General features: G+C 41.4%; 1 protein-coding gene across 1 annotated transcript in view; it reads right to left on the bottom strand.

Annotated features, from left to right (window-relative positions):
* Positions 1 to 26,982, bottom strand: part of XDH (xanthine dehydrogenase) — an 81,647-nt gene that overhangs the window by 19,217 nt on the left and 35,448 nt on the right. Inside the window, exons 13-28 of the mRNA XM_077340945.1 lie at positions 26,384 to 26,477; positions 25,528 to 25,637; positions 20,561 to 20,745; positions 19,706 to 19,880; positions 18,511 to 18,600; positions 18,056 to 18,225; positions 14,105 to 14,228; positions 10,286 to 10,405; positions 8,169 to 8,265; positions 7,615 to 7,739; positions 5,995 to 6,128; positions 4,889 to 4,976; positions 3,929 to 4,015; positions 1,780 to 1,971; positions 1,257 to 1,402; positions 366 to 447 (exon numbers count right to left, since the gene is read on the bottom strand). Coding sequence (XP_077197060.1) covers positions 366 to 447; positions 1,257 to 1,402; positions 1,780 to 1,971; positions 3,929 to 4,015; positions 4,889 to 4,976; positions 5,995 to 6,128; positions 7,615 to 7,739; positions 8,169 to 8,265; positions 10,286 to 10,405; positions 14,105 to 14,228; positions 18,056 to 18,225; positions 18,511 to 18,600; positions 19,706 to 19,880; positions 20,561 to 20,745; positions 25,528 to 25,637; positions 26,384 to 26,477 — 2,019 coding nt within the window. The remainder of the gene's footprint in view (positions 1 to 365; positions 448 to 1,256; positions 1,403 to 1,779; positions 1,972 to 3,928; positions 4,016 to 4,888; positions 4,977 to 5,994; positions 6,129 to 7,614; positions 7,740 to 8,168; positions 8,266 to 10,285; positions 10,406 to 14,104; positions 14,229 to 18,055; positions 18,226 to 18,510; positions 18,601 to 19,705; positions 19,881 to 20,560; positions 20,746 to 25,527; positions 25,638 to 26,383; positions 26,478 to 26,982) is intronic.

The raw sequence follows: 26,982 nt of genomic DNA, 5'->3' as shown, positions 1-26,982 counted from the left end.
AAACTGTGTACACTAATTTGTTTCAGGAGATCAGAAGAATTTGGAACCAAATTCTCCCCAGGTATATCATTCTGAACATTCCTCTTACAAAGGAACTTTCTGATTTTATTTTATTAATTATTTGCTATAGGGTTTTCAAGACAAGAAATGTTCAGAGGTGGCTTGCCATTGCCTGCCCTTGAATAGCAACTCTGGACTTCCTTAGCTCTGGACTTCCCATTCAAGTACAACCAGGGTTGACCTTGCTTAGCTTCTGAGATTTGATGAGATTGGGCTCGCCTGGGCTACAGCTTGACACATTTTGACACACAGAAAGCATAGAATCTTGCTTTCCAATTGTAAAGCAATTAAGGATGCTTCCCAACCTGATTAAGAAAGGGAACTGTGAAGCTGATCCCAAACTTGGTTGGAATAATGGCCATGCCTCTCTTCTTCCAGCGATTCTGCCTGGGAGAACAGAACAGCATCAGTCTTTCATGTTTGTTTATTTCCTCGTTGGCATGCATTCATCTTAAACTGGATACACAGCTTGTGCCTTCTAAGCAATGCAGTGTCTGAACAAGTCTAGCAAATAAGAAGAATTAAATAAAACTAATACTTAGTAATTAGTGGTCATTTATATTGATTCCTGGATATAAGCCAGTTAAGGAAAATACAAATACTATGAGTACCAGGTTCCCAAAAGTAGGAAATTGAATATAACTTGTTTGAAAGAAACATTTCTTAAGATTGTCTAAGCATGGAAACACAACTGATAAATTATCACACACACACATACACACCCTCATAGGTTTGATGCAAAGACTTCCTTCCATTATGAAAAGGTTCTAACTTTTCTGTATATGTCTTATCTATAGATATAATCTTATATATAGATAAGGCCTATGCTTTTGCATGCATATAATCATTGTTTTATTAATGAGCCTTACACCAATCAAAGCTAAACAATTTGGGCTGCTTTGAGTGGGAATCAGATCAAAGTAACTCACAAGGCAATCAAAGAGTCTCATTCAGTCTTCCAACAAGAGCCTTTCTCCATTCATTTCAGTCATCAGTACTGACAGCATATCCCCAGGGAATGGAGAGTTGGTTGCACTATGGGTCATTGTAACTTGTACTGAAACTCTCTGAATTAAAGTATCCCAACCACAGAAGAGACAAATCTAGATTGCAGCATGCCATAGTACAAAAAGTTTAAACTAGAACTAGAATTTATGAGTTACACCTAAGATAATTCTTAAAAGTAAGAAACCTACTGGTTGAACTCATCAATGAGTTTCCTTCTGGAGTGATAGTCTGAATTTACAAGGCATTCTTCCCAGCATCTTCGCAAGGTGAATCCTTCCAACTTTTGATTGAAATGAGTCAAATCTCCTTCATTATACATATTGAGCTTTCGTACCTTTCCAAAAGTAAAGGATAAGTTAGTAGCTTTCTACATTTCAAAAGTCTGTGATTTTTTAAAAACTACATTTAGAGCTAAATGTATACAGAGTACCTTGATCCTAAATGCATTTCATGCAAGTTAATTCCAGTAAAAGTCTACAGAGAATTGGTATGTAAGGGAATGGTGACCAACATCCTTGGAATTTAATCTTATGAACAGTTCTGATAATTGCTTGGAATCCAATCATATTGCTTCAGGGAAATTGCTTCCACAGTTTACTGGTTAACACTCATTCAGTGGAGGAAAGATAATTTACATTAATTTTACATCATCTGAAGACCATGACCATCCTAAACACCATATATTGTGTCTGCATCTCTGTACATGGATACCTCTTCCGCTGGCAATCCACACTTCAAGGCAATGTCGCTCATCCAGCACTCAGCAACCATCATTCCCTGGGGACCTCCAAACCCACGGAATGCTGTGTTGGCAGACAAGTTTGTTTTACACACTTTGCCTATACCTTTGATGTTTGGGATGTTGTAGGTATTATCCATGTGGAATAAGGCTCTGTCCATAACCTGGTAATCAATACAATGCAAAACCTTTAATGGCATTCACAATATAAAACAATATACAAATCGGTTCTGTAATACAATTCTAAAAAACTGTGAGGAAAGTTACAACAGGCAAAGGAGCAGCAAATACAAAAAGATGAAGCCAGTGACGTTTACTTCTTTACCCTGTGGGTCATTACTATAGATAAAAACTTGGCTACCTGTTCAGTGGTCTCAGAGCAATTATCGATAAGCATCAATTCAAGAGCCCTGCCATCTGAGACATTAGGGAAGGGTAGCAGTGGGGAGATCAAGTCAGATCTGTGGCCAGATACAGAGGTAGATCGGCAAGGAACAAATTGAACAGGCTTGGGGCTAGTACACAACCCTGCTTTACACCCTTTGATACAGGAATTTTATGGGATAAAGTACCCGAGCCATCTAATTTTGGCAAAATTAGAGGAATGTAATATTTGAAGTAAAAAAAGGAGATGGTGTTCTATTCCCAACTTCTTTAATTTCTTCCATAATAAGGGATGCTTGACTAAGTCCTTATGCAAATCAATAAAAGCTGTATATGATTTCCCCCGCCCCCTGCTGGGAGTATTTTTCAGCAAGGAAGGCCAAAATTGAACAGTGATCCAGGGTGGAATACTGAGGCATAAATCCGATTTGTTCCCTACCCAGTAAATTAGAAACATTCATCCAATCTTGCAGTAATCCATAAACACAAAGCAGGACAAGAATTTACATTGTATTGTTCAAAGCTTTAATTTTTAAAATATATATCAAATACTTTCCCTCTCATACCCATCTCTTTCCCACCCCTAACCAGGCTGGGGGGGGGGAGAAAAAATATTAAATAAATCAAAATAAGAAAAAAAGAAAACAAGAGATGAACCTTACCCAAGCAGATTTGTGTTATATTAAGTTTCAGGGAGCTCTAAATATTTGGCCCAAATTCCATTTTATTTCCCTGAAACTCTATTCTTAAGGTATCAAATAGTCATCTTTGGACCAAAGACAGCAACTAATACCAAAACAATCCAATAAGGTCATTGATACCTGGGTTGGTTCAATAAATTGGGTCACATGGGCCCATTCTGCATGGCGGCTACATTCCTGTAGTTACAAGATTTTAAGAGTACTGGTGCATATTCTACCATCACATTCAGCTAAGAGTTTCATTGGCAAAAGGTGCATCCAACAGGCAGAAGGCAGGATGTACCACATACCAACAGAACATACTACCTTTAGTTGAGCAAAGGGATAGGATATAATCTGTTGAATTTTAAAATAAATATTGACTAATGTAATTATTTCCTTAAGATAGCATTTCTGAAATCAATTGGCAGTGAACATTTTGTAAAAAAATCCACAATGATGCCAATTAAATATTACCAGTGCAATCCTAAACAGAGTTAAATCTTTTTAAGTCAAGTGACAGCAATGGGCTTAAAAGGGTGTAACTTTGTTTAGGATTGTACTTTACCTGTTACTTGCAAATGTGCAATGAAACTCTGGCATCATTTGACAATAAAAAGATTTGGGGAAGGAGATGATTTTAAGTGAAGGGAAGGGATCTAACCCTTTAGCTGACTGCAATTTTTCTGATCCAAGTCGTCCCCAAAGCTGCTTTTCCTGCTGCATGCATATTTATGCTTGAAGGTGTGTACAGATCCCACTGGAGGATATGTGTAGGAGAGTTTTAAAATAGCAAAGAGAAGGCAGGGAAGATATGCAGCCTACTGCCCAAAATTGCTTCCTCAGGAATCTTCCCCCAAGGTTCTTATCATCATCATCATTTTAAATAAAAGCCACTGAAACATCATTTCACACATTTTAGTAATATATAGAGCCATTTTAGCTCTTCATATGCCCCCAGAAATTTGTAATCTTAAATATTTAAAAACTCAATATCTTACTTCTTTCTATGCCAACAGGTGACCAAACAAGAGCAGATTAGAATGTTTCTACTTACACCATAAGAAAGATCAACAGAGTTGCCTCCATTGCTATAATATGAAACTTCTAGACCAGTAATCCTTCCATTTTTCTTGAAACCAATCTAAAGGATAGCAGAAAAACATTAAAGAATTCCATTTTTGCCAGTTTCAGAAGCTTTGATTTGCATTCAACTGAGTTTCCTGGGCATGGTAGATAGGCCTAATGGAATGCTACTGAGGCATATTTGGCTGTCTTTTCCCCACCAGATACTTTCTTCAAACCTTTGGAACATCTGTCTGTGAAACTGGAAATACTGAATTGATAGTACGAGACAAACAATTTCTACCTAAATTGTGATGAAGCAAAGAAGGACAGAATGATTCTAATGATAATTGATGCAGAAAATTCTTTTAAAAGAGTAAAGCGGGAATTCTTGTTTCACATGTTCCATCTTTTAAAATACAATTAAAGTTGTTGAAGATGGCAAAATCAATATATACAACAACAACAAGCCTTTAATAGCATATAAAAGTACAATATAAGGAGGGATAGTGCAAAAGGATCCACTGCTATACAGAGAAAACAAAGGCAGAGGTCATGCTTTAGAGTAAGACAAAATACGTTCACAATCTCTCATGGCAAGATATAAAAACATTGCAACTGGTTCAATTATATCTGGGTTCTGGGATGTCAAAAGAAACTGAATCTTGCGTTCATCCGAATGCACTTCTCTTTTACACAGCAGTGAGTTAAGAAATTTAGCTTGGATCGAGGAATAAAATGGACAATGAAAGAAGACGTGTGTAATTGATTCTATATTATTACTATGAAGCTAGAATAGGTTGGATAACTAAATGGATAAAAGAAGATACAGCATTCACTCTAGCTGAGCAATTGTTTGTGTCAATATCTTTGAAAGTCTGGATTTGATTGAATAAAAGAGATAATAAGAAACTATACATTATAATAACTATACACTATAATTTCAGGTTACCTTATACTGTCCCAAAAATGGGTGTCTTCCACCAGATATGAGCATATCTTCATCTCGATCCAGCATGCACCTTACTGGGCAACCAGTTCTGAAATGTCCACACAAATCAGGCTGAGAATGAGACTGGGGTTGAGACTATTTCTGACACATTTTACAAGGATATTTTCCAAAGTTACCACCTTTTTCATTTCCTAAGGAGAGTGCCTCTTGATCTCCATTTGGTTCTTTCTAACTAGATGATTGGACCCTCATGAATGTCCCAAATCTATACTGGATTCCATAAATTCCAGTGCCAATTTTGGATTTGCTAGGATCCATTGGGTTCAGTTAGTTCCAGTGTAGCTGCTGCAATTCAGTAGTGGTCTTACTGAACTGATGAAGTATCTAAAACAAACTGTTTTGAACCTTACTTTACTGTTTTAGCAAACGCTTCTATAAAAGGAAGAAAAGTTCTTTCCTCGTTATAAATCAAGAAGTTTACTTTCATTTCAAAAAATGAGTATACTGTGTTGTTACTCACCTAACGTTTTTCTGTAAACTGCCCTGAACCTCAGGGGAGGATGGTAGATAAATGCAAATAAATAAAATAAAAAATACTAGATCATCCTCTGCTAATATTCCCAGCTCTTCTCATAGTATTGTTTCTGCCCATCCACCCATTCCTCACAACAGGTTTGGGATCATCTTTTAATTCCAACCCATATCCAGATGTGCTCTTTGCAAGTCTCACCTCCGCAATACCTGGACAGCAGAAACTTAGTACATGTACGAAGAGTGTACTGAGAAGGAAGCAATAGCTCTGTTGGTCTACTGTTGCAAATAAAGTTCTGCCCAGGTCAAGTTTTGGGTACACCCCCCTTAACATGAGACATTATGGATGACTTGGCTATTTCTGTTATTTCCTGATATTTTTTTGCCTCTCCTCTATGATGCACACACAAGTTCCAGTCTGAATACAAGAAAAGCTATAAATTCATACATGAAGAACAAAGGAGGGGAAGTATATGCAGGAGGCTTTGGAGCTGAAGCATATGTATTTTCTTAATCCCTTATACAGAAAGATGAATTAGGATTGACAAGCAAGACCTGGATGCACTGGAACTTACTTAACTGCAGCCACTGCAACAGCAGTTGATACAATTGTACTTCTTGTTTCTTTTCCTCCAAATCCTCCTCCCATTCTCTTTACTCGAACCACAATTCGGTTTGATGGGACCCCTACTGCTTTGGCAGTAAGCTCCTAAAATGGAAACAACCCCCCCACACACACACACAATATGCATATCAGTCCAGTTAGCAGAAAAAAAGTAGCTGAAAAGCATAAACACTGGGTGCTGTTTTCTGCATAAACAAGCTTTCATACATTAGTTTGTTTATTATTGGACTTATATACCAGCCTTCCCAGTCAGCTGACTCAGAGAAGCTCACAAGAATAAAAATACAATTAAAACCAAACCAGGGGAAAAAACCACCAACTGCAGCCCCCCCCCCCCATGCAATGGATGGAAATACCACCTCCTACCATGTGGTATTATGGCAATCTTCTTTGTGCTCTAAACTGGAAATTTCCAGTAAAGTTTTCAATCTTTATTTACTGGCTTTTCCAGATATTATTGCCTTAGCCTCAAGAAACTGGATGCTTACGAAGTCTTTTAGTTCTCTGTTTATATATTCAGAACACTCTACAAAGAGTGATGAAAATATCAGGCTGGTAGCTTTGAAGAATAATAGTTTCACTTTTCCATGAGAGTATAAAATATACCATTTCCTAGGAGTGATCTGTTAGTATATCTTACATATATTCTTTCATCATCACCAACACAATTTTGCTATTCAGCGTCCATCTCTAGCCGGTACTTTCTTTGCAATAAGACAGCCAAAAGCTGGTAAGCCTCTCAGATAAATACATACTGGAAGTGAAGATATATGTGACCTCCACAAAACCTGATTAGTCTTTAGACTAATTCAGAGCAGATCCAGGCACCCACACCTACTAACCAAGATGGTTAAGGAGACACAATAAGAAGACCTGCTAGGCAAAGACCCAACTTGACCCCACCCACTTTCTAAAAACTCTTGGCAGATGCCAGAAAAAGTGTTAGTGGGTGCCCTGAGGTCCACAGGAAAAACATTGAGGAGCCCTGTCTTAGACCACTGAACTCATCCAGAAGGAAGCAGCACATCTGCTGAAGGGATGAAATTAAATCTAAATCACAGCAATATTAAATCAATTGTCTCTGGATCCAGTTCAAGGTGCTTTGGGCTTTAAAGGCCTTTTATAGTTTGTGGTCCATACACTCTAAAGAATGCTTCTCCGATATGAACTTAGATTAACCTTATGATCATCCCAGTGGATGTCTGCTTTCTGTTCCCTCCCTAAAAGAGGTACAGTCAATTATTTCTTGTACCAGGATATCTTTGGTGGCAGCCCTATCTTTGTAGAATAAGCTGCATTTTAATTGTCTCTAATATTGGAATTTTACATGGAAGCAACTTTGAACACATTTGGAAAGCAATTTTTAATATACTGAATAAATAAATGAACTGACCCAGATGTAAACAGCTAAATGTAATGACTTTATGAACATCAATGTCTTCATATTTTGCTTTTAGTTAGCTTAGTAAGCCAAACAGATTTACAAAAGTAGGACTATAAAAGTAAATTAAATCTGAACAGCCCCCCCCCCCTTGAAATATCAAATCTGCTCCCGGACAGGACTGGTCACCTGTGTGACTGCTGGATTCTGGGTCGATACAAAGAGCTCCATTTCTCCATCTTCCCCTTTTGGCACAGCAATCGTGCAGTGAGTCTCCAAATAAAAATGCTCCTGGCCACCTATGTAGATTTCCTCTGAAAAATAAAGAAAACCCTCAATGAAAGTTGACCAGAAACTATCCAGTCAAATAAAGATCAATAAAATGTGAGGCCTGTTGTGCAAATATCAGTCATTTGATGGCAACTGCATAACAAAGGTTCATTGCTATGAAGACTATCCATGTAGCACATGCTGTGGACCTCATGCTTCCAGGGGCCCTGCATGATGCTTCCACCCCCCCCCCCATCAATGCTTTAGCCTCCCTCCTCTCCTCTTTTTCCACTCTAAGTATACTTGGAATAACACCCCTTTCCACTGGGGAGGGGGCCCTCTGCTCCCATCTGGCTGCTCTCACCACAATCGTATTCTGCTAGTGCCCTGCAGATCCTTAAACTGGCTCTGCAAATTCTTAAAGTTTAAACCACTCCTGGAAAGAGACTGGATGAATTGGTCTTCATGCTCACCTTCCACAATGTGATCAGCTTCTTCAAACCCTTTCTGAATATTTCCTTTTTCAATCTTCCTTACAATGTCAAAAAAAGACTGTTTCTCAATGGCTTCCTGTCCAAATGAGAATAAGTTACTTGCAGTTGCAGCAATTTTCCTGTATATTGACAGCTGGTCATGTCTACTTCTCTATTGAATCTAACAAGGTGCTTTGCATGCTTACCTGCAGCAATTAGCTATTTCTCTCCATTTGTACTAGCAGTGCTACAGAAGATATTGTCACAAGGAGTTTAATGCCATGCCTTGTTTTTCCTCACAGTCTGTATATTTTGCTTCTGCCTGTTTTACTGCTTCATAATGATATATAGTATCTTAAGTGGAAAACATGTTTACCAAATTCCTTGTAATTGGGGAGGGTTTACAAGTGCAGAACATTAAGGAGGGTCCCATGTTGGATTGGATTCACCGGCTCTTATCTTTGCTAATGGCATATGGCCCAAGTGTTATGCATCCTTGAAATGAGGAATTGGGAGAGAGATGTAATCAATCAACTCTGTTTACCTAAACCAGCCTTTCTTAACTTTTTTGCCATTGAGAAACCCCTGAAACACTCTCCAGGCTTTGAGAAAGTGGCACAATTGTGCAGAATATGGTTGGGAAGCATAGCTGTGTACATGCCAGCTCAGGGCTCCTTCCCTCCCCGCCCCCTCCAGAACCATAATTGGGTAGGCCAACATGCCTATATATGGTTAATATCACAAAAAATTAACTAATTTTAAAAATAAATAAAAAATTAATTAGCTCCCACCAATTCAGAAAACCCTTCCAAGACCATCAGGAAACCGCAGAGTTTCACAAAACCCTGGATGAGAAAGCCTGACCTAATCCCTAAGATTAGGGAATAAAAAGCAGTGTGATGGCTCAGCAAGGGGATCTTCAGTGCAGGCTGGGCCCAAGTGCTGCATACAAAGCCAAAAGAGCAACAGCAACACAAGGGGACCGACAGATTTCTCTGGGGAGAGAATTCTAGAGTTTTAGCACCATGACCAAGAAGATTTTCTCCCACCTTGCCATCTGCCTGATCTCAGAAGGCAGGGGAACCTAAAGCAGGGCCTCAGAAGATTTTCATAATGGCTGGGCGGGTTCATAAGGACAGTAGTTTGTATATATTGGTCTCAGACCATATTAGACTTTGAAAGTCAAGACCACCTGCAATAACCTAATCTAGATATAACCTGTGCATGCACCTCAGTAGCCAGATCCTTTCTGTCCAGGGAAGACTGCAGCTGATTAACCAGTCAAAAATGATAAACGGTACTCTTGGCCACAGTTGCCACCAGATTATCCAGCAGTAGTCCTGAGTCATAGAATCATAGAGCTGGAAGGGGCCATACAACCCCCTGCTCAATGCAGGGTCAGCCTAAAGCATCTAAGAGTGCCCTCAGACCATAGCTTTAAATTAGCCAGATTTGAGCTGAGATCTTGATCCTAGGCCATTTTTAACATCCCAGTCCCAACCTCAGCACCTAGGACTTTATTTCAACATAACATCCAATAGTAAGACAGTCTCACTTTCAATATGACATCCAACAGTGAGACAGAAGAAAGACCAAGTGGGAAACTCACATTATATCACTATAGATTATGCAAGGACTATGTACCAACTACCCTACATTTGCTAAACAATCAGTACATACAACTAATCTTACATGAGTTTTCCTTTTAAACAAATTTAGAACCACATATTGAATCAGTAAAATGATGATGATGATGTTATCCATTCAGTCGTTTCTGACTCTCGGCGATTCTATAAGAAAGTCTTCGCCATGCTCTGACTGCTTCTTTTAGTTGTTTCATGGTCATCCCTGTATCGGCTTTGATCGTGTCGAGCCAGCGGATCCTTTGGCGACCACATTTCCTTTTGCTGCTGACCATGCCGATCATTAATGATTTTTCTAGTGAGTTTGATCGCATGATGTGTCCAAAGTAAGTGAGCTTTAGCCATAATATCTTTCCTTCTAATGACATAGAATCAGTAAAAACATTCCCAAATAACTGTTTTTAAAAAGGATCTAAGCATCCAGCATTCCATAGTTTTGAATTGACACGTCATATTTATGCCTTCTTACCTTACCTGAATGGTGACAATTGGAGTAAGCTCTTCATATGTGATCTTGACAACTCTAGCAGCTCTTCGGGCATGATCTTGTGTGTCTGCCACTACTCCACCAATGATGTGGCCAACACATGTGACCTAGGAGTCCAGACAGTTTAGTCTACTTGTGGAATTTTTCTTTGCTGTCTCATTTTCATTTTGGAGAGATGGTTATTTTTGAAAATTACAGCTTGTGTAATGTAACATTTACAGTTCCATTCTAAGCAGAACTACACCTTTCTGAATACATTGAAGTTAATAGGCTTAGAAAGGTGCAACTCTACTTAGGATTGCACTGCAATGTGTTTAAAATGTGTCAAGCAACGGTTTAAGAACACAGCATCATTCATATCGTAAAACAGAAGTGGATTCGTATCCGCATTAATTCTGTTGCCTGTGACCTTCCACTTCAAATAGGGAAAGTTTGTGTCCTATGCCATTTTTTATCATGAATTATCCTTGATTTGTAGTTACTGATATTTCCCAGTCTGTAACGCTAGTTACAACTTCATTTAATAAGTGCCAATCTCCCCAAAATTGTTTTGCACAAATCTCTTGCATCATTTTTCATCCCAGCTTTTATACACTCCTCCATCATTACAGACTTGCTTTATTTAAAAATAAGCCATTTCTTGTTTATTTTTTTGGGGGGGGGGATAGAGAGGGATAATAAAGTACTGGAAGTCCCAAAGGTTTAGTCCTAAACAGAAATTGTTGTTGTTGTTGTTGTTGTTGTTGTTGTTGTTAGGTGCGAAGTCGTGTCCGACCCATCGCAACCCCATGGACAATAATCTTCCAGGCCTTCCTCCATCATCTTCCCCGAAGTCCATCTAAGTTTGCAAAACAGAAATATATCCTACAAATAGAATTACTTGAGAAGATGTTTTTATACAGGTAACCCAGGCTAGTTCAATCTTGCCACATCTTGGAAACTAAGCAGGGTCAGCCTTGGTCAGTATTTGAATGGGAGACCACCCAAAATCTAGGGTCAGGACACAGAGGCAGGCAGTGGCAAACTACCTCTGAATGTTTCTTGCCTTGAAAATCCTCCAGGGTCAATATGAGTTAGCTGTGACTCGACAGTAAAAAGGAAAGGGTTTATTATAATGGAAGGTACTTTTATAGAGTGAATAGGACCGTGGACTACACCATTGTGTACAGTAGCAATCCCCATTCTGTGGGCTGCAGACCACATGTGGTCCTTCAACTAATTGGACGCCTTCTCCCCCCCCTCCAGCCCTTTACTTCATCCACCCCCCCGGCCCTTTACAACACACTTCGGGTGTCATTGTCTCCCATCACTCCCAGATGGGATTATCTCGTTGCAGAGAAACAAGCTCAGGGTTCCCATTGATTTGTCATTGTCATGAGTTAAAATTTCCATGAAAATAAAATGTTCCTTATGTTCATTGATGTGGCGTGTCTGTATTGTATTTTGAAGGGATGTTTAAACATTACCATAGCGATCAGAGAGCGTTAGGGCAGTGGTTGAGAGTAGAGGAGTAAACTACCCCCCACCCACCGGGCCTCAGTAAAAGGCGTTGAGTGGTCCCCGGTGATAAAAAGGTTGGGGACCACTGGTGTACAGAATACATTATGTAGGCTTCATGTGTCATTCTCTCACAGCATTGCTTTCTACTTAAATAATAACATTTTCTCAACTGCTTAGCATATCCTGTCTAACCATGTTTTTGTTTTATTTCATATTTCTGTAATGGTTGCTAATGAGATCAATCAATTTTTATTTTTATATCCTGTTCTTTCCCTGGTTGTCTCCCGGTGCATAACAACAGAATTTAAAAACAGGCTGTAAAAATTTACATAAATAAAATATTTACCGGTTTTAGTTTAAGTTAAGATTAAGAGCCACTTCATCAATAAAATAATTTCCAGGGGGACTAGGCAGTGTTGGATGGATTTTATTAGGCAGATGGGTTCTCAAACTGGGAGCCCAGCATCTACTTGTTATGATTTCCTGGCCTCAACCATAGGCTTGGCAGAACAGCTTTCTTTTACAGTACTTTCCTTCCCTCTCCAGAATATCCCATCACTGAAAATATGGCTGAGAAGTGGGACAGTGGAGCATTATGGGATATCTATTGTTTTTTATTGTTTTTGTTGTATTTTAACTAGATTTTTTAATGTTGTAAACCACTTGGAGCCTGTCCACAGAGAAGAATGGTCTATACATTTAATAAATAAATAAACTGTTTAAGGTCCTGGAAGGCCTTTCTCACAAGAAAGAGAATTCCACCAGGCCAGAACTAAGGTTGAAAAAGCCCTGGCCTAGGTTGAGGCCAGTCTTATATCTTTGAGGCCAGAGTCCCTAAGCAGATTTTAACTATTTGAACTTAATGCTCCTTGGGGGACAAAGGAGGAAAGGCAGTCTCATAGATACAAGGGTCCCAGACCATTTAGGGCTTTGAAAGTAAGAATCAGAACCTTGAACCTGATTCAGTCTCCAATTTGGAGTCAGTGCAGCTGGGTGTAATAAGTACTCTCCGCTGGATGCTCATAGGGCTGCTGCATTCTGGAGTTGGAGTTTCTGGAGCATTTTCAAGGGCAGCCTTGCATATAGCGAGTTACAGAAGTCTAATCTGGAGGTGACTACTGCATGGATCACTGTGGCTAGGGCAGAGTCTGCACTTTGTTTATTCCATTGTCAATCCTGTTGAATTCAGATTGCTTTGAACTCGGATCTTCCTCCCCCCCCATTGAAACAGGAAAGTGTTCTGCATGTGGTTAGGGTAGTTCAGAAGGAAGGGGGGGGGAGCCAAGCCTCTTTCTTTTCTTGAAGGGGGGTAGAGAGGAGCCAAGCATGGAGCCTCTTTCTTTTCTTGGAGGGGGGGGGGAGATGATTGAAAAAGGCAGAGAAGGGAGAAAAAATCCAGGATCGACAGAAGTTGAGAAAAATTAGGGGCTTCTCCTTTAAGGCAAGTTTGTCACATGACCACCTGTGGCCAATCACAGGTCCTCTACCATGGAGGAGAGCCCAGATTCAAAACAGCCTTTAAATATTGAGGCTTAAAAGCACTCTAAGATATTGCACAATAAAGGTAGGGTCACTCCGGATCAATCCTTCTTGCTGCAGAAGGAAATTTTAAATCGCCCCAAATCCAAACAGAAATCACATTCTGTGTAGAGGGCAGGGATTGAATCGATCTGGGGTTGGAATACAAGCTCCATGCAGTTTACACCCAGGTCGGATGTTGATAGGTAAGGTGCAAGTCATTGTGCTTGGCAAAGAAAGTAAAATGCTAAATGAACAACATTTGTGATCTGGGCTGCCATGGACAAGGAGGCACCCCGAATCACACCCAGGCTTTTGATAGTGTTCAAAGATTAAATGGGCCCCACCAAGAGCCAGGAGTTACACTACATCCCCATTGACCTGCTGGTCCAGCCAGAGGATCTCCATTTAGCTGGATTTAACTTTAGCTAACTCAACTTGAGCTAGTCCACCATGGCCTTCAGTAATTTAGCCAAAGAATCTGGGGGTGTAGGCAGTTGGCCATCCATCAGCAGAAACAGAATGCCCCATCTTTCCAATTAAATAGACTATGAAATTGGCCTTGTATCTCACTGAGAAAGGCAGACTATTCATAAAGTCATTAAATAAATGAAATAAGTTTAAGCTCATTGATTACAATTGATTTAGAAAAGTATGAATAACTCTTCTTAGGTTTGCCCTGTAAGATTCCTAAGAATAAGCAACCAAGTAACATTTTCACACCTTAACCGATTCATGAGGGACAACTTTGTACATGTTACAAAATTTTGAAAAAACAAATTACATACAATGTCTTCTGCAAAGACAGTTTCATCATTTTTCATCCCATTGATATTACTTCCAGGAACATCCTTGGCAGAGACAAAACATACAAAGCCAGGCACTTTCTGGGCCTCTGTTGTATCAACAGAACTGAAGAAAAAGAATAACACAAAGAAAGATTACTGTGGCAGTTTGCTCAGAAATTAGGATATGCACCATATTTTATTAGTTTCATATTCATTTATATTTTTGTCACTGACTTCACTTTCTACTATCAGTTTTATAATTTACATTGTGTAAGCATCCTGTATGTGGTTATTATGTGTATCATTTATCACTTTAATGCATAATGCTCATTTTTTGACATGCAAGTAATATTGAAAAATAAGAATGAAAGGATGCAAGGTAATTGAAAATGGCATGAAAATAAAGAATCATGGGCTCAATTCACACCACAGAAAATAAATCAAAATTGGGAGTAAAAAATGCAGAATGACAAATCTGAATAATCCCTAAAGTCTGAATATTTTGCTCAAGGAGGGTTTTCTGGTTCAGTGTTACTCTAGACATGGTCTGACCAAAATTCCAAGATATAAGAACAGATACAGTTCATTTTAGCAGACTGTATAGCTTGCTCTTTTGGGAGTGTTTCCAGCATTACAGTTTGCAACAGGAAGCACTGCTGCTTGCTTGGGGGTATAGTCTAGGACGCTGGCAGGGGCTCATGGGAATTGTAGTCCATGGACATCTGGAGGGCCGCAGTTTGACTACCCCTGGTCTAGGAGGTCATGAAACATGAGTAGCAGAAAGAGACTTGACCTAGGCCTAAACTGTTTTAATGAAGAAGAGGAGAAGAAGAAGAGTTGGTTCTTATATGCCGCTTTTCCCTACCTGAAGGAGGCTCAAAGCAGCTTACAGTTGCCTTCCCTTTCCTCTCCCCCACAACAGACACCCTGTGGGGTGGGTGAGGCTGAGAGAGCCCTGATTTCCCTGCTCGGTCAGAACAGTTATATCAGTGCCATGGCGAGCCCAAGGTCACCCAGCTGGTTGCATGTGGGGGAGTGCAGAATCGAACCCGGCAAGCCAGATTAGAAGTCCGCACTCCTAGCCACTACACCAAACTGGCTCTCCAGTTTGAGTGATGCAGCAGTTATTGTATCTGCTTAAGTTGCACAATATAATGTTTTAAACTTAAATTATACTCACCTGATACCACAGCATAATAGATCTTGTACCACATACATAGTTCCTCAACTTGCATAAGCTTCAGAAGATGAAGTGTATGGCGACTACTGAGCTCCTTCCCCTTCCTAAGCCCCATCCTCCCACACTCAAATCTTCAAGAATTTCCCAAGCCAGAGCTGGCAACCCTCCCTGCGAGACACTTTATGTTGCAGCAGAGTGACTGGCCCAAGGTCACCCAGCAGACTGTCATGGCAGAAACAAATAGTACAGGATTTACTCAGTTGAAGAACTTTTAAATGACTCTCCCCCAGAAGCATTAGCCAGCTGCCTGGAAGCAGTGACGAGATGGCTCAAGCAGAGTCGTCTGAAGCTCAGTCCTTCAAAGACGGAGGTCCTGTGGCTAGGTAGGAAGGCCCCATGCGAGGAAGCGCGCCTGCCTACCCTGGATGGCGTGCAGCGCTCTACGGCTCACTCCGCCAGGAACCTAGGCGTGATTCTGGACGCCTCCCTCACAATGGAGGCCCAGATCACAAAGGTAGCGCGGCTGGCATTCTACCATCTCCGCCAAGCCAAACTACTAGCGCCCTACCTGGCCCCGGAACACCTAGCCACAGTGATCCATGCGACGGTCACCTCTAGACTGGACTTTTGTAACTCGCTCTACGCAGGCCTGCCCTTAGCCCTGACCCGGAAACTACAACTGGTTCAAAATGCAGCAGCCAGGATCCTCACAGCAACACCGTGGAGGTCTCATATCCGGCCTATTCTCCACCAGCTGCAATGGTTACCAGTTGAATTCTGGATCAGACTAAAGGTTCTGGTTATTACCTTCAAGGCCATACGCGGTCGGGGCCCAGTGTACCTGAGGGACCGCCTCCCCGCCTATGCCCCCAAAAGAGCTCTGCGCTCTACTACCACCAACCAGCTAAGGATCCCTGGCCCTAAAGAAGTCCGTCTGGTCTCGACCAGGGCCAGAGCATTCTCTGTTCTGGCCCCTACCTGGTGGAACGAGCTCCCAGAAGAGATCAGGGCCCTGACGGAGCTTAAACAGTTCCGCAGGGCCTGCAAAAAGGAGCTCCTCCACCAGGCATTTGGCTGAGACCAGACGTAATCAACAGCGACCAAGGGCCCCTGCTCCCCCCCACCCCCCCTCAGAATTCAATAAATAAACCACCCCCCTCAGAATCCCATCAATAAGCCCTGGACCTGTTTGTAGTACTATATTGTTATACCGTTATATTGTGCTGTTATTTTGGTTACAATTATTAGTTATCAGTTATACATGTTACAGACTGTTTTATGTATTGTTCTCTGTTATGATGTAAACCGCCCTGAGCCTCTGGGGAGGGCGGTATATAAGTATGATAAATAAATAAATAAATAAATGCATGTTTGAAACCGTCAAGTCCACTTTGCAGAGTACATGACCTGAGAAATGTCAGAAAAGGCTACGGATCTTCCTGCACAATATTCTTCCAGATTGTAGACAATACACGTCACTTTCCTGAATGCATATTGAGCCTTCTGGCATAGAACCTCTCTTCGTAAAGAGGGATGATCCCTGCACATTCCTGTGCTACTGGGGAGCTATTAACACATACTAGTACAGAGATGTCTTTCCAGTGACTTCTACTCAGCAACCATAGCTCATGAATCAGCCATGAGTGAGCCTTAATTCTCATGCTTTTCCAAGTATGTGTGGCCTCTGTGTTGGTAACATTCTCCTTTTGCCTGAAAATCTGGCTCTAGATGGCATCTGATGAAGTAGATTCTGGCTAATGAAAGTTCATGCCAGAATACATTTGTCAGTATTTAAAATGCCATGGCACTTTATTTTTGCATTTTTACACGGCCCTTCATGGGCATTTGGGTGTACTATATTATATGGTACTATTACATGCCATTAGAACCCAATATTTTTAAGCAATGAGTCCCAGAAAATGCCAAGTATCATAAAGCATAGTGGTTTTTAAAAACAAAGGCTCCTTTCTACAAACATTACAAAAGTCTTTGTCATCAGTTTTGTACAATGAGCATGTAATCAGCTCTACAAAAGTAAGAAATAATTATAAAGAAAAGCGTAGGTTTGTAAATTAATGTTTGCTTGATGAATAAATATGTTTTACCAAGAGAATACAGATCTAAATTCCTAGCTTTAGCATGAATACCAGGACACTGCAGCAGCTATTCATAAAAACCTACAAAATTTGTACTGGGACATAAAAACATCATGTGCTAATATCTCATCCTAGAATGTCAGTATGTGATGACTTTGAAGCATATGACCAGGAACCAAACACTTTTTTCTTTGAACAGGTGTTTCCTTTCTTGCCATATTTCAGTCTTAGGTGGGAAATGAAGCAGCAGCATGGTTGTTGTGAGGGCAAAACTAAATATTCATTCCAGCACTGTGTAATTTGGCTCTCATTGACAGTGATCCCATTTTGGGAGAGCATTATGTTTTAATAGCCAGAAAGCACAGATAAATCCTGTCTCCTCCTTAGAAGTCCCGGCAATCTAAAAGCCATCCTAAGCATCCATCTCACAAGGCACAATGGGGGTCACATGACTAGTATATAAGAGAGTAATTTCTGTTGCAAAGCACTTGCTTGGCATTCAGAAAAGCCCTGGCTCCTGCAGTTTCAAATAAAGGATTGGGTCCCAGGTGACCTCTACTGGGACTCTGAAAAGCCACATCTAAGTACAGCACATGATACTGGGCTAATAAGCCATGGGTCTGATTCCACAGGGCAGCTCCTCATATTCAGGTGTGTGTTCCATTCCAAACTTACATAATTTTAGCATGGGCTTTGGTGCTGGTAACAAGTGTTAGGTAGAGCTCATTCTCATAGCGAGGTATATCATCACAATAGACTGCTTCTCCGCTTGCCTGTTTGACTGCTGAAAGATGCACCATGGGTCGTCCCACCATATCTTCAATGGACTGTCCTGCAGGCACTTCCTGTAACAAAAAAATACATAAATCCAAAGTACTTTATTTGGGCTGTGGGTGAAAGAACGATGCTGATAATTCAGCACTTCTATCAAGCACTGAAAGTGCTTGCATGTTCTTCAAACATAAAAACACAATGAATAAATACAAAAGGCAAGGATTAGTGAAAATACACATCTGTTTCTTGGAATGACAGAAAACACAGCAAAACACACACACACACACCAAAGGCCATGGCATAGGTAGCACTGGAAGCCATGATCTTTTCTTGATCACTGGATTCTTCCTACTTACTTGGAAAAGTTGCACATTATTAACTGGATCTTTCTGGTATAACTCAGTGGCACTTGTATACCTAGATGGGATTACTTCATCAAGATTGTTCTGCAAAAACAGATATGAAACTCCAGATTAATTTAATCGCCTGGGGAAGTTTACAAACCTTGTGTACAAGGCTATTACATGGTTTTTAGATTCCTGATCTCATAGTCTCTCTATACTACTTAGAATAGAATCATAGGATCATAGAGTTGGAGGGGGCCATACAGGCCATCTAGTCCAACTTCCTGCTCAATGCAGGATCAGCCTAAAGCATCCAGGATAAGTCTCGGTCCAGCCACTCCTTGAAGACTGCCTGTGAGGGGGAGCTCACGACTTTCTTAGACAGCCGATTCCACTGCTGAACTACTCTGTGGAAAAACGTTTCTGATATCCAGCTGATACCTGTTTATTCAGCTGGAAAAGCCACCCATTTTGTAATTTGTCTACAAGATTAATAGTGCTCTCAATTGATTTTAATGGTTATAGACTGGAGTAATCCTGCACAGGACTGCACAGTAAGACAGCAATCTTAACCAGGTATACTCAGAATCATACGCAGGTGTATTTGGTTGGGCTTGCTCCCAAAAAGTGTTCCTAGGATTGCACTGCAAATGTTCCAAAGCACCTGTTTAGCCCACTTCATTCTCTGCTCCAAATTTCTTAAGAATAAGGTACTTCCTTCCTTATCTTCGATGTGTTGCTTTTCTCATTACACCTCTTGTCCTTTAAACCTTTATGGCAAGTATCCCATAGCTACCATTCTCTACCAATAGATGTTCTCATCTCCTCATGAATTATTATTCTATTTTTGCACTGTTCGCTTTGGTGGATAAAGTATATAACACATTAACAGTAGAGCTAGTCGCAGATTAATAGTAAACACTGTCAAACACATTAAAAAATCCAATCAGTCCTTTACTGAGGAAACTGCAATAGCACAGAGATTACATGATGACCTTTTTCCTCATCAGATAATCTGATTATAGTTCATCATCAAAGAGGGAAGCTCTGGTCCACTGGGAGCCTAAACATGGCCAAACCACCTACAACAGATACTCCTAATTCCAATTTCTAAAGATCTCTAGAATTCAACAGAAATTGTATTTGTCTTTTCATACCATGAACTTGGGCTGAACCTGTATCATAGAAAGATAATGAAAGCACTCACATTACCATTGAGTTCTATACTTAATTTCTGAAGCACAGTGAGATAGAACTTAAAGAAGAAGCTGAGTGTGAGAGTTCGTCGGAAGTCCACCATACCACCTGGAGCTGAAGGAGACAGATTCATTTCACTTGCCAGCATGCAGCAGGCCTCCTGCAAAAGCTTTTCTTTCCATTCCCTGCCAACGAATGAACCATCAATCAAAACAGAAACTCTTCCAGTACTGAAACATTTCCCTTTACCCACAATCCATTTGATACAAATCATGAGGCTGTGTTCAGTTCCCCTGCAGGGCCATCAAGAGGAATGGGAAACAGGGAAACAAAATTCAAGGGGCCCTGGTCAGTCTGAGGGCCCATGAAGCTGGGCAAGTCATGAGGTTCTTATACAATGATTGGGTGGGATCTCAGTAGTGGGATGGGAGCTGAGGGGACTTTACTTACTTATTTATCATATGGAATGTGTGTAACGTAGCCAGGAGATCCTAGGATTGTCTGCCTGTGAAGCAACAGGCATTTGGAGGTGGTTTGCCATTGCCTACCCCTGCATCACAACCCTGGTATTCCTTGGAAGCTGCCCTTCCAAGTGCTAACCAAGGCTGACCCCATATAGCTTCTGAGATCTGACAGGATCAGGCTTTCCTGGGCTATTCAGGTTGGGTTGGGCCAAGGGGAGTTATTGTCACAGTGTAACCTCCTTGTTGGCTTTTGACTGCCTTCCCATGCATATTCATTGCAACAGGGGTTGTGGCAAGACCAATGTGGCCGACTCAGGCAGTAATATGGGCAGAAAGCTCCTGCTTTAGTATTATAAAATGGAATGAGATTATTCTGCAGCACACAAGTCTGTCTCACCTACCTGCCAATGAGCTCTTGACAGGTTTTAGTAGCCAGGACAGTTGTGGGAGCCATCCCACCATAGCTCAGCTTAATCTCCTGTACTTGGCTGGTTCTCTCTTGGAACAAGACTCTCATCCCACAGGTCACTATAGCAATATCATCCTCACGCCGAGAAGCCTGCTTGAATGCTGAGAAATATTCCCCCTAGGGGAAGAAGAAGTTTGTTTTGGGTTCCTCATGTGGATCAGAGTGTGATCATTGTAATAAGCACAACAAACTAGTCTATGTCAACATAAACAAGAGTAGGACTGAAATAGTAGACTTGCTTTCATTCTATATTATCAAGACATGGAAGCAAAATTAAATGTTTGCAGGGATGGACTAGGATGGAACACCGTTTTTTTTTTCTTCCTATGGATCCAACTGAAGCTTTGAAGGAGTGACTTAATAGCCGAAGAAGCATGTTAAGAAGGACTAAATTTTCCTGTTCATCTGGGTTGATAAAAGCACCCTCCCTCAGCAACTTTCCTTGTTCTCTAAAGTAGCGATCCCCAACCTGTGGGCCGCAGACCACATGTGGTCCTTCGACTAATTGGAGGTTGGCTGCGAAGGAAGTCTTCTCCCCTCCCCGGCCCTTTACTTCATCCCCCTCCCCGGCCCTTTACAACACACTTCGGGTGTCATTGTCTCCCATCACGCCCAGATGGGAATATCTCGTTGCAGAGAAACAAGCTCAGGGTTCCCATTGATTTGTCATTGTCATGAGTTAAAATTTCCATGAAAATAAAATGTTCCTTATGTTCATTGCTGTGGCGTGTCTGTATCTTATTTTGAAGGGATGTTTAAACATTACCATAGCGATTAGAGAGTGTTAGGGCAGTGGTTGAGAGTAGAGGAGTAAACTACCCCCCCCCACCCACCGGGCCTCAGTAAAATTGTCAAGCGTTGAGTGGTCCTGGGTGATAAAAAGGTTGGGGATCACTGCTCTAAAGCAGTAAATTGGATTGCTAATTAGCTTTTTAAAAGCGTAACCATACATCTCTCTCCCTTCATGAACAGGATGCCTCTCAGAAGCTGCTTTAAAACATCAACAGTTGTTTGGGGGGGGGGTTTGCTGTCTAGTCACAGCTGACTTATGGAGGCCCCATTGGCTTTTCAAGGCAAGAGACATTCCAAGGTGGTTTGCCATTGCCTGCCTCTGCATAGCGATGCTGGTATTCCTTGGTGGTTTCCAATCCAAATACTTGCCTCGGCCAACACTGCCTAGCAACCAAGGTCTGGTGAAATTGGGCTATTCAGCTCAGGGCCATCTCCACATTGGCAGGGTCATCTCCAGCAAAACCTCTGACTGAAAATACCAATTGTGAGCCATTAGTCTTTCTAGGAAGTGTACAAGCTCATCTCAAGACAGACCAATTGTCTAGTTTTTCTTGATTTTGCCATAAACGGATAAACCGGATAGCCTAGCTGACCTTGCCAGATCTCAGAAGCTAAGCAGGGGCAGTTCTGGGAGTATTTGGATAGGAGCTACCAAGGTTTCTATGCAAATGCAGGCAAAGACAAACCGCTTTTGATCATCTTTGCCTTTAAAACTCCATGACATCACCATAAATCAGCTGTGTTTTACAGTAAAATAAATATATTTCCATTCAAACATCAATATTTTACATTCATGACAGTGTATTAATTAAACAGGCAATCCTGCTAACTGGCCATAGTAAGGCCATGGAGGACATTAGTACTTGTATGAGATACAGGGTCCTCCCACAGCGTCCCCTAAACTTAGAGTAAGGCTTAGAGATGGCTTTGTAGCATTGTAGATTCCATCATATTCCTCGGTGTCTAAAGAATCAACTATCGGAATAATGGGTTGAGTGCAAAGGCAGTCATTGCATTTGACACCATAGATTATTTAAATGTGTACATAAAAATGTGATAATAAAAGAAACATTTACTTATCAAAAGCTAAGATGGGCCTGAAGCTCAAATTTATAACAGTGTAAGAAGAGCCCTACTGGATCAGACCAGTGGTCCATCTAGTCCAGCATCCTGTCTCACACAGTGGTGAACAAGTTCCTCTGAACACCCAACAACAGAGCATAGAGGCCGAGACCGTCTTTTGATGTTGCCACCTGGCTCTTGGATTCAGAGGTTTAGTGCCTCTAAATGTGGAGATTCCCCCCAGTGACTGCGACTAGTAGACTAGATAGACCTACTCTCCATGGATCTGTCTAATTCCATTTTAAAGCTGCTTATTCCTGTCAGCATCACCACATCTTCTGCCAGTGAATTCCACATGCTCTGTGTAAAGAAGTATTTCCTTTTTCTGTTCTGAATCTACTGCCCATCAGTTTCATTGGATGCCCGAAGTGGATGAAAGAAATATCTGTGTCAATTTATACTGGTGCACAAACCTGGGCTTGTTAAAAGCAAGGTGTGGAAAGACACCCTTTCCGGTTATCTGTGGCGGTTAGAAAACAGTCTCATGTTACCCAGCCACTTTCCCCTTGAGATTCCCTCTATGGACAGACTATCTGAGAAGAATCTAGTCTTTAAATAAATCATGTCCCTTCTTGACATATTTTTCTCTCTTTTAGTGTCTGTCAAGCTCTTGTAACTGTCCAGCACTGTATTAGAGGAATCCATTAAACAGAATGTGGACATTGCAGGCAGCTGAGAGCTACTTGGGCTACAGAAAGAGAGGAGAGAGATCAGCCTTCTTAAGCCCCTGAAAACTTAAAGACTTCTAGAGCGGACATTATTGTGGGGAGTGAAATAAAAGATGTTTCTAGAATGTTTCTGGTGGGCCTCCAGCTTGCTTTTAATCATAACCTCAGTGGTGCTTTCAAGTATGTGAGGCTGGAAGCACTTGATAAGGAAAGGGACCCCCCACCACCACCACTACATTCTGTTGCCTGCCTGTCATTCTGGTTTTACTTCTTCTGTAAGCCCTGACAATTCAGGTAAACTATGCTGGGTGTTTTGCTGTATCCTTTCACACTGTATCATCAAGCTGCTTTCTCTTTGTATTTGTTTGTTTTGCTTTACCCTGCAGGCCACAGGAATTCCCTGCCACCACAGTGCTTAGGATGCAAGATAAGGTCTACATGTGTAAGGAGGCTTGTAAAGTATGCAGAAGGAAACTGCTTTATTGGGGGAAGAGATTATGCAGCTTTTGTGACTGAACAGCTAACACACTTCCTAGTGCTTCATGCTGACAATGCTGTGTTGAAAACATCAAGAAGCTGCAATGCTGTGCACAAGATTTAATGTCAGTCTTAGATCTGGTAGGACTAAATGTCATCTTCTGTATGCTCAGCAGAGGGTGCTAGGATTGTGCGATGAGTTACATTTCTAGCAGGATACATAGATTGGCGTACGGAACACAGGAAGGAGGGAATTTTCCCCTTGTAAAAATTTAAATGTTTTGCACAAGGCACTATTTTATACTGAGGCTCAGAAGGCAAAGCAGATCAGAAATTCTCAAGATGTAGCAATGCTGAGAAAAGATATAAATCTGTTTTTAATGTCATAGCCAACAATTTCATGTAGGGTTGCCCGTCAGCTAGAAACTGGCAAGAGACTGGGGAACAGGAATCTGGGGGACACTGTAGAGCAGGGGTAGTTAAACTGCGGCCCTCCAGATGTTCATGAACTACAATTCCCATGAGCTCCAGACAGAATTTGCTGGCAAGGTCTCATGGGAATTGTAGTCCATGGACATCTGGAGGGCCACAGTTTGACTACTCCTGCTGTAGAGCATTGCTATTATATCACTGGAAGTGGCATCACAGTGATGTAGGAGTTCTTGGAAACTCTATGGTAGAGTAGAACTGATGTCACTTACCCCAGAAATGACATAATGTCATCATGCCAATGGCAAATTTTTCTGCCGCTGGTTGCTGGAGCATCTCCCCCCCCCCCCACACACACACACACTCACTCTCTGCAGATTAATGGCAAATCTAATTTCATGTGATCAGTGGATGGTATCCTACCTTGTTGGAAGAAGTTCCTGAGGATCCTTTCTCCAGTTTCTCCAAAATAAGTGGCTCTTCTATTGGAAGAAGAGCTGCTTGAGTTGGAGGAAGGCTCCTTAGGCTGGAGGGATGCTTCTGCCTTTGCCTACTAGAGTGTGACTTTCTAGGACACCGATGCTCCATGCTGAATTATCCTATGTGACTCATCAGCTTTTAGGATGGTTTCTGAACAGGCATTGCTCAGTGCTGTTAAGCATATCCTGGCAGCCAACGACCTAAACATTTACAGTTACCATACACTCAGGTCCTGGCAGGGGGCCCTGCCTTTGGAATGCACACCTCCCCCTCAAGTAGACTCCTCAAGGGAAGAATGCCAGAAACACGTGACACTCTGTCTTTGAGGCAAAACTGTATGGTTAGATGTTAACGCTACCATGGAGTTTTTGCTGGCAGGGGCACATGGGAATGGTAGTCCATGGACATCTGGAGGGCCGCAGTTTGACTACCCCTGCATTACAGAATGCTGTCCTTTAGACCCTCAGCTTGACTGGGTGGGCACAAAGGTGATCCCCCCCTCTCTTTCCAGCATGTAACCAAGGAAATACCCTGGCTCAAATGTGCTGAGATGGCTCTTTGTCCATGTGGAGCATCACCCCCTGACATCCCCAATGTGCCTATATCATTTTCAGGTGATGTAGGCTCATCACATTAATTTCTGGAGTTCCTCCCCATTCCCATTAAGTGCACCCTTCATCTCTTGCCAGCAGTTCACAGGGACCTGGCGACCCTATAACGACTGGCTTTTTAAAATGGAAACTAAGCTTTTCAGGAAATAAATTCTGCACCTAAATACCACTTTCTCTGCATTTCTTGTATGCCCATAAAATATCCTGGCCATAAAAGGCTTTCAAGAACAGATTAATTTTTGCTATTTGTCTTCTCAATAAAGCACCACCAGTTTCTACTCAGCCTTGCAAAACAATTCATATTCCACCCATCGCTTCACCTTCCTGCTGAAGGGTATCTCAACCGAGAGCAGTATTTCCTCAGGCTTTAGTATGGTCTTTCTATAACCAGTAAAGAATGTTTCATCCATTCTGACAGTCCTGCTGCCATCTGTAAATAGGAAGACAGGGCACATCGTGGATGGAATGCATAAACATATCATCTCCCTTTCACACAAGCCATTATCATTCTCAGAAACGCAACTCCTATTTTGAGGCCATAAAGCAATCTATGCTTCTTGAAAAACACAGTCTAGCGATTACATCTATAGCATATAACTAAAGCAGGATGGGAGTAAGAAAGGAGCCCAGGCAGGACTAGACAGCAGGACTGTGACAAGCCTGAGATCACCCAGCTGGCTGCATGTGGAGGAGCAGGGAATCAAACCCAGCTCACCAGATTAGAAGCTGCCGCTCTTACTCACTGCACTAAGCTGGCCAAAGTTTCCCATCAAAATTTGCAAAGGAAAATTTTGAATGGAATCTTTGGAAGCAAGTCTTTTTCACCACAATGACCCTAAAATGTAGAGATTAGAGAGCTGTACTTAGCAAAACCAGTAGCAACATTATTTACTAAAGGTGCAAGAAGCAACAACTGTGGTTCTCTCTCAGATTCATCCTAGTGGCACTTGCTGCTACCATCTGATGAAGCAATTTTGACACTCAAATGCTTATATCCTGGGAAAATGTGTTAGTCTTTAAGGGGCTACTGGACTTAGATCTTGTTCTGCTACTGCGGACTAGAATGGCTACCCATAAGAAACCACTGCTACCATTGTAGATATTTCATCTTAAGTAAGGAAGCAAAGTAAATTATTGATGATGACACACCATGCGCCAAAATTTAGAGTGGCTTACCTTTTGACACCAAAGTCAGTTTGCTCCCACTTGCCATAAATACAGGATTTAGGTCAGATATTGGGCTTGCAGTCATTATATTTCCCCCAAGAGCCTAAGGTCAAAGACACAACATGCACAAATTATACATCCAGTTCAGAAGTTATCAGGGCAATATGTATTTAAGGCTGCTACAACATTATCAAGTGAGCCAAGAAATTGATTAAGCCACAAGATTCTGATTTTGCATCATGTTTATTAAAAAATTCCATTGCTAGCAGTAGGGGAGAAGATTAATGAGACTATATATACTGGAATGGATCCTACCATATCAAACTACTCCACTGAGATACTTTAAATCCAGGCTGATTCTGTGAAGGTTCAAGGGGGTGGCAGATTACAGTAAATGAGTAATTGGGATGTGAGTGTCCTGCATAGTGCAGGGGGGTGGACTAGATGACCCATGACATCCCTTCCAACTCTATGATTCTATGATTCCATGATTCTATGATTCATTGTTTTGGAAGACCATGGAGGCTAGGAGTGATTTAAGCTCTTTATTAGGACCTCAACATGGTACAACAAGAGGGCAGAACTGAACCCAAAACCCCAATCCATGC

This window comes from Paroedura picta, chromosome 1 (assembly GCF_049243985.1).
Source record: "Paroedura picta isolate Pp20150507F chromosome 1, Ppicta_v3.0, whole genome shotgun sequence".
Taxonomy (NCBI): Eukaryota; Metazoa; Chordata; class Lepidosauria; order Squamata; family Gekkonidae; genus Paroedura; species Paroedura picta.
The sequence above is the reverse complement of the archived record's forward strand: the minus strand, read 5'-3'. Positions and strand labels throughout refer to the sequence as shown.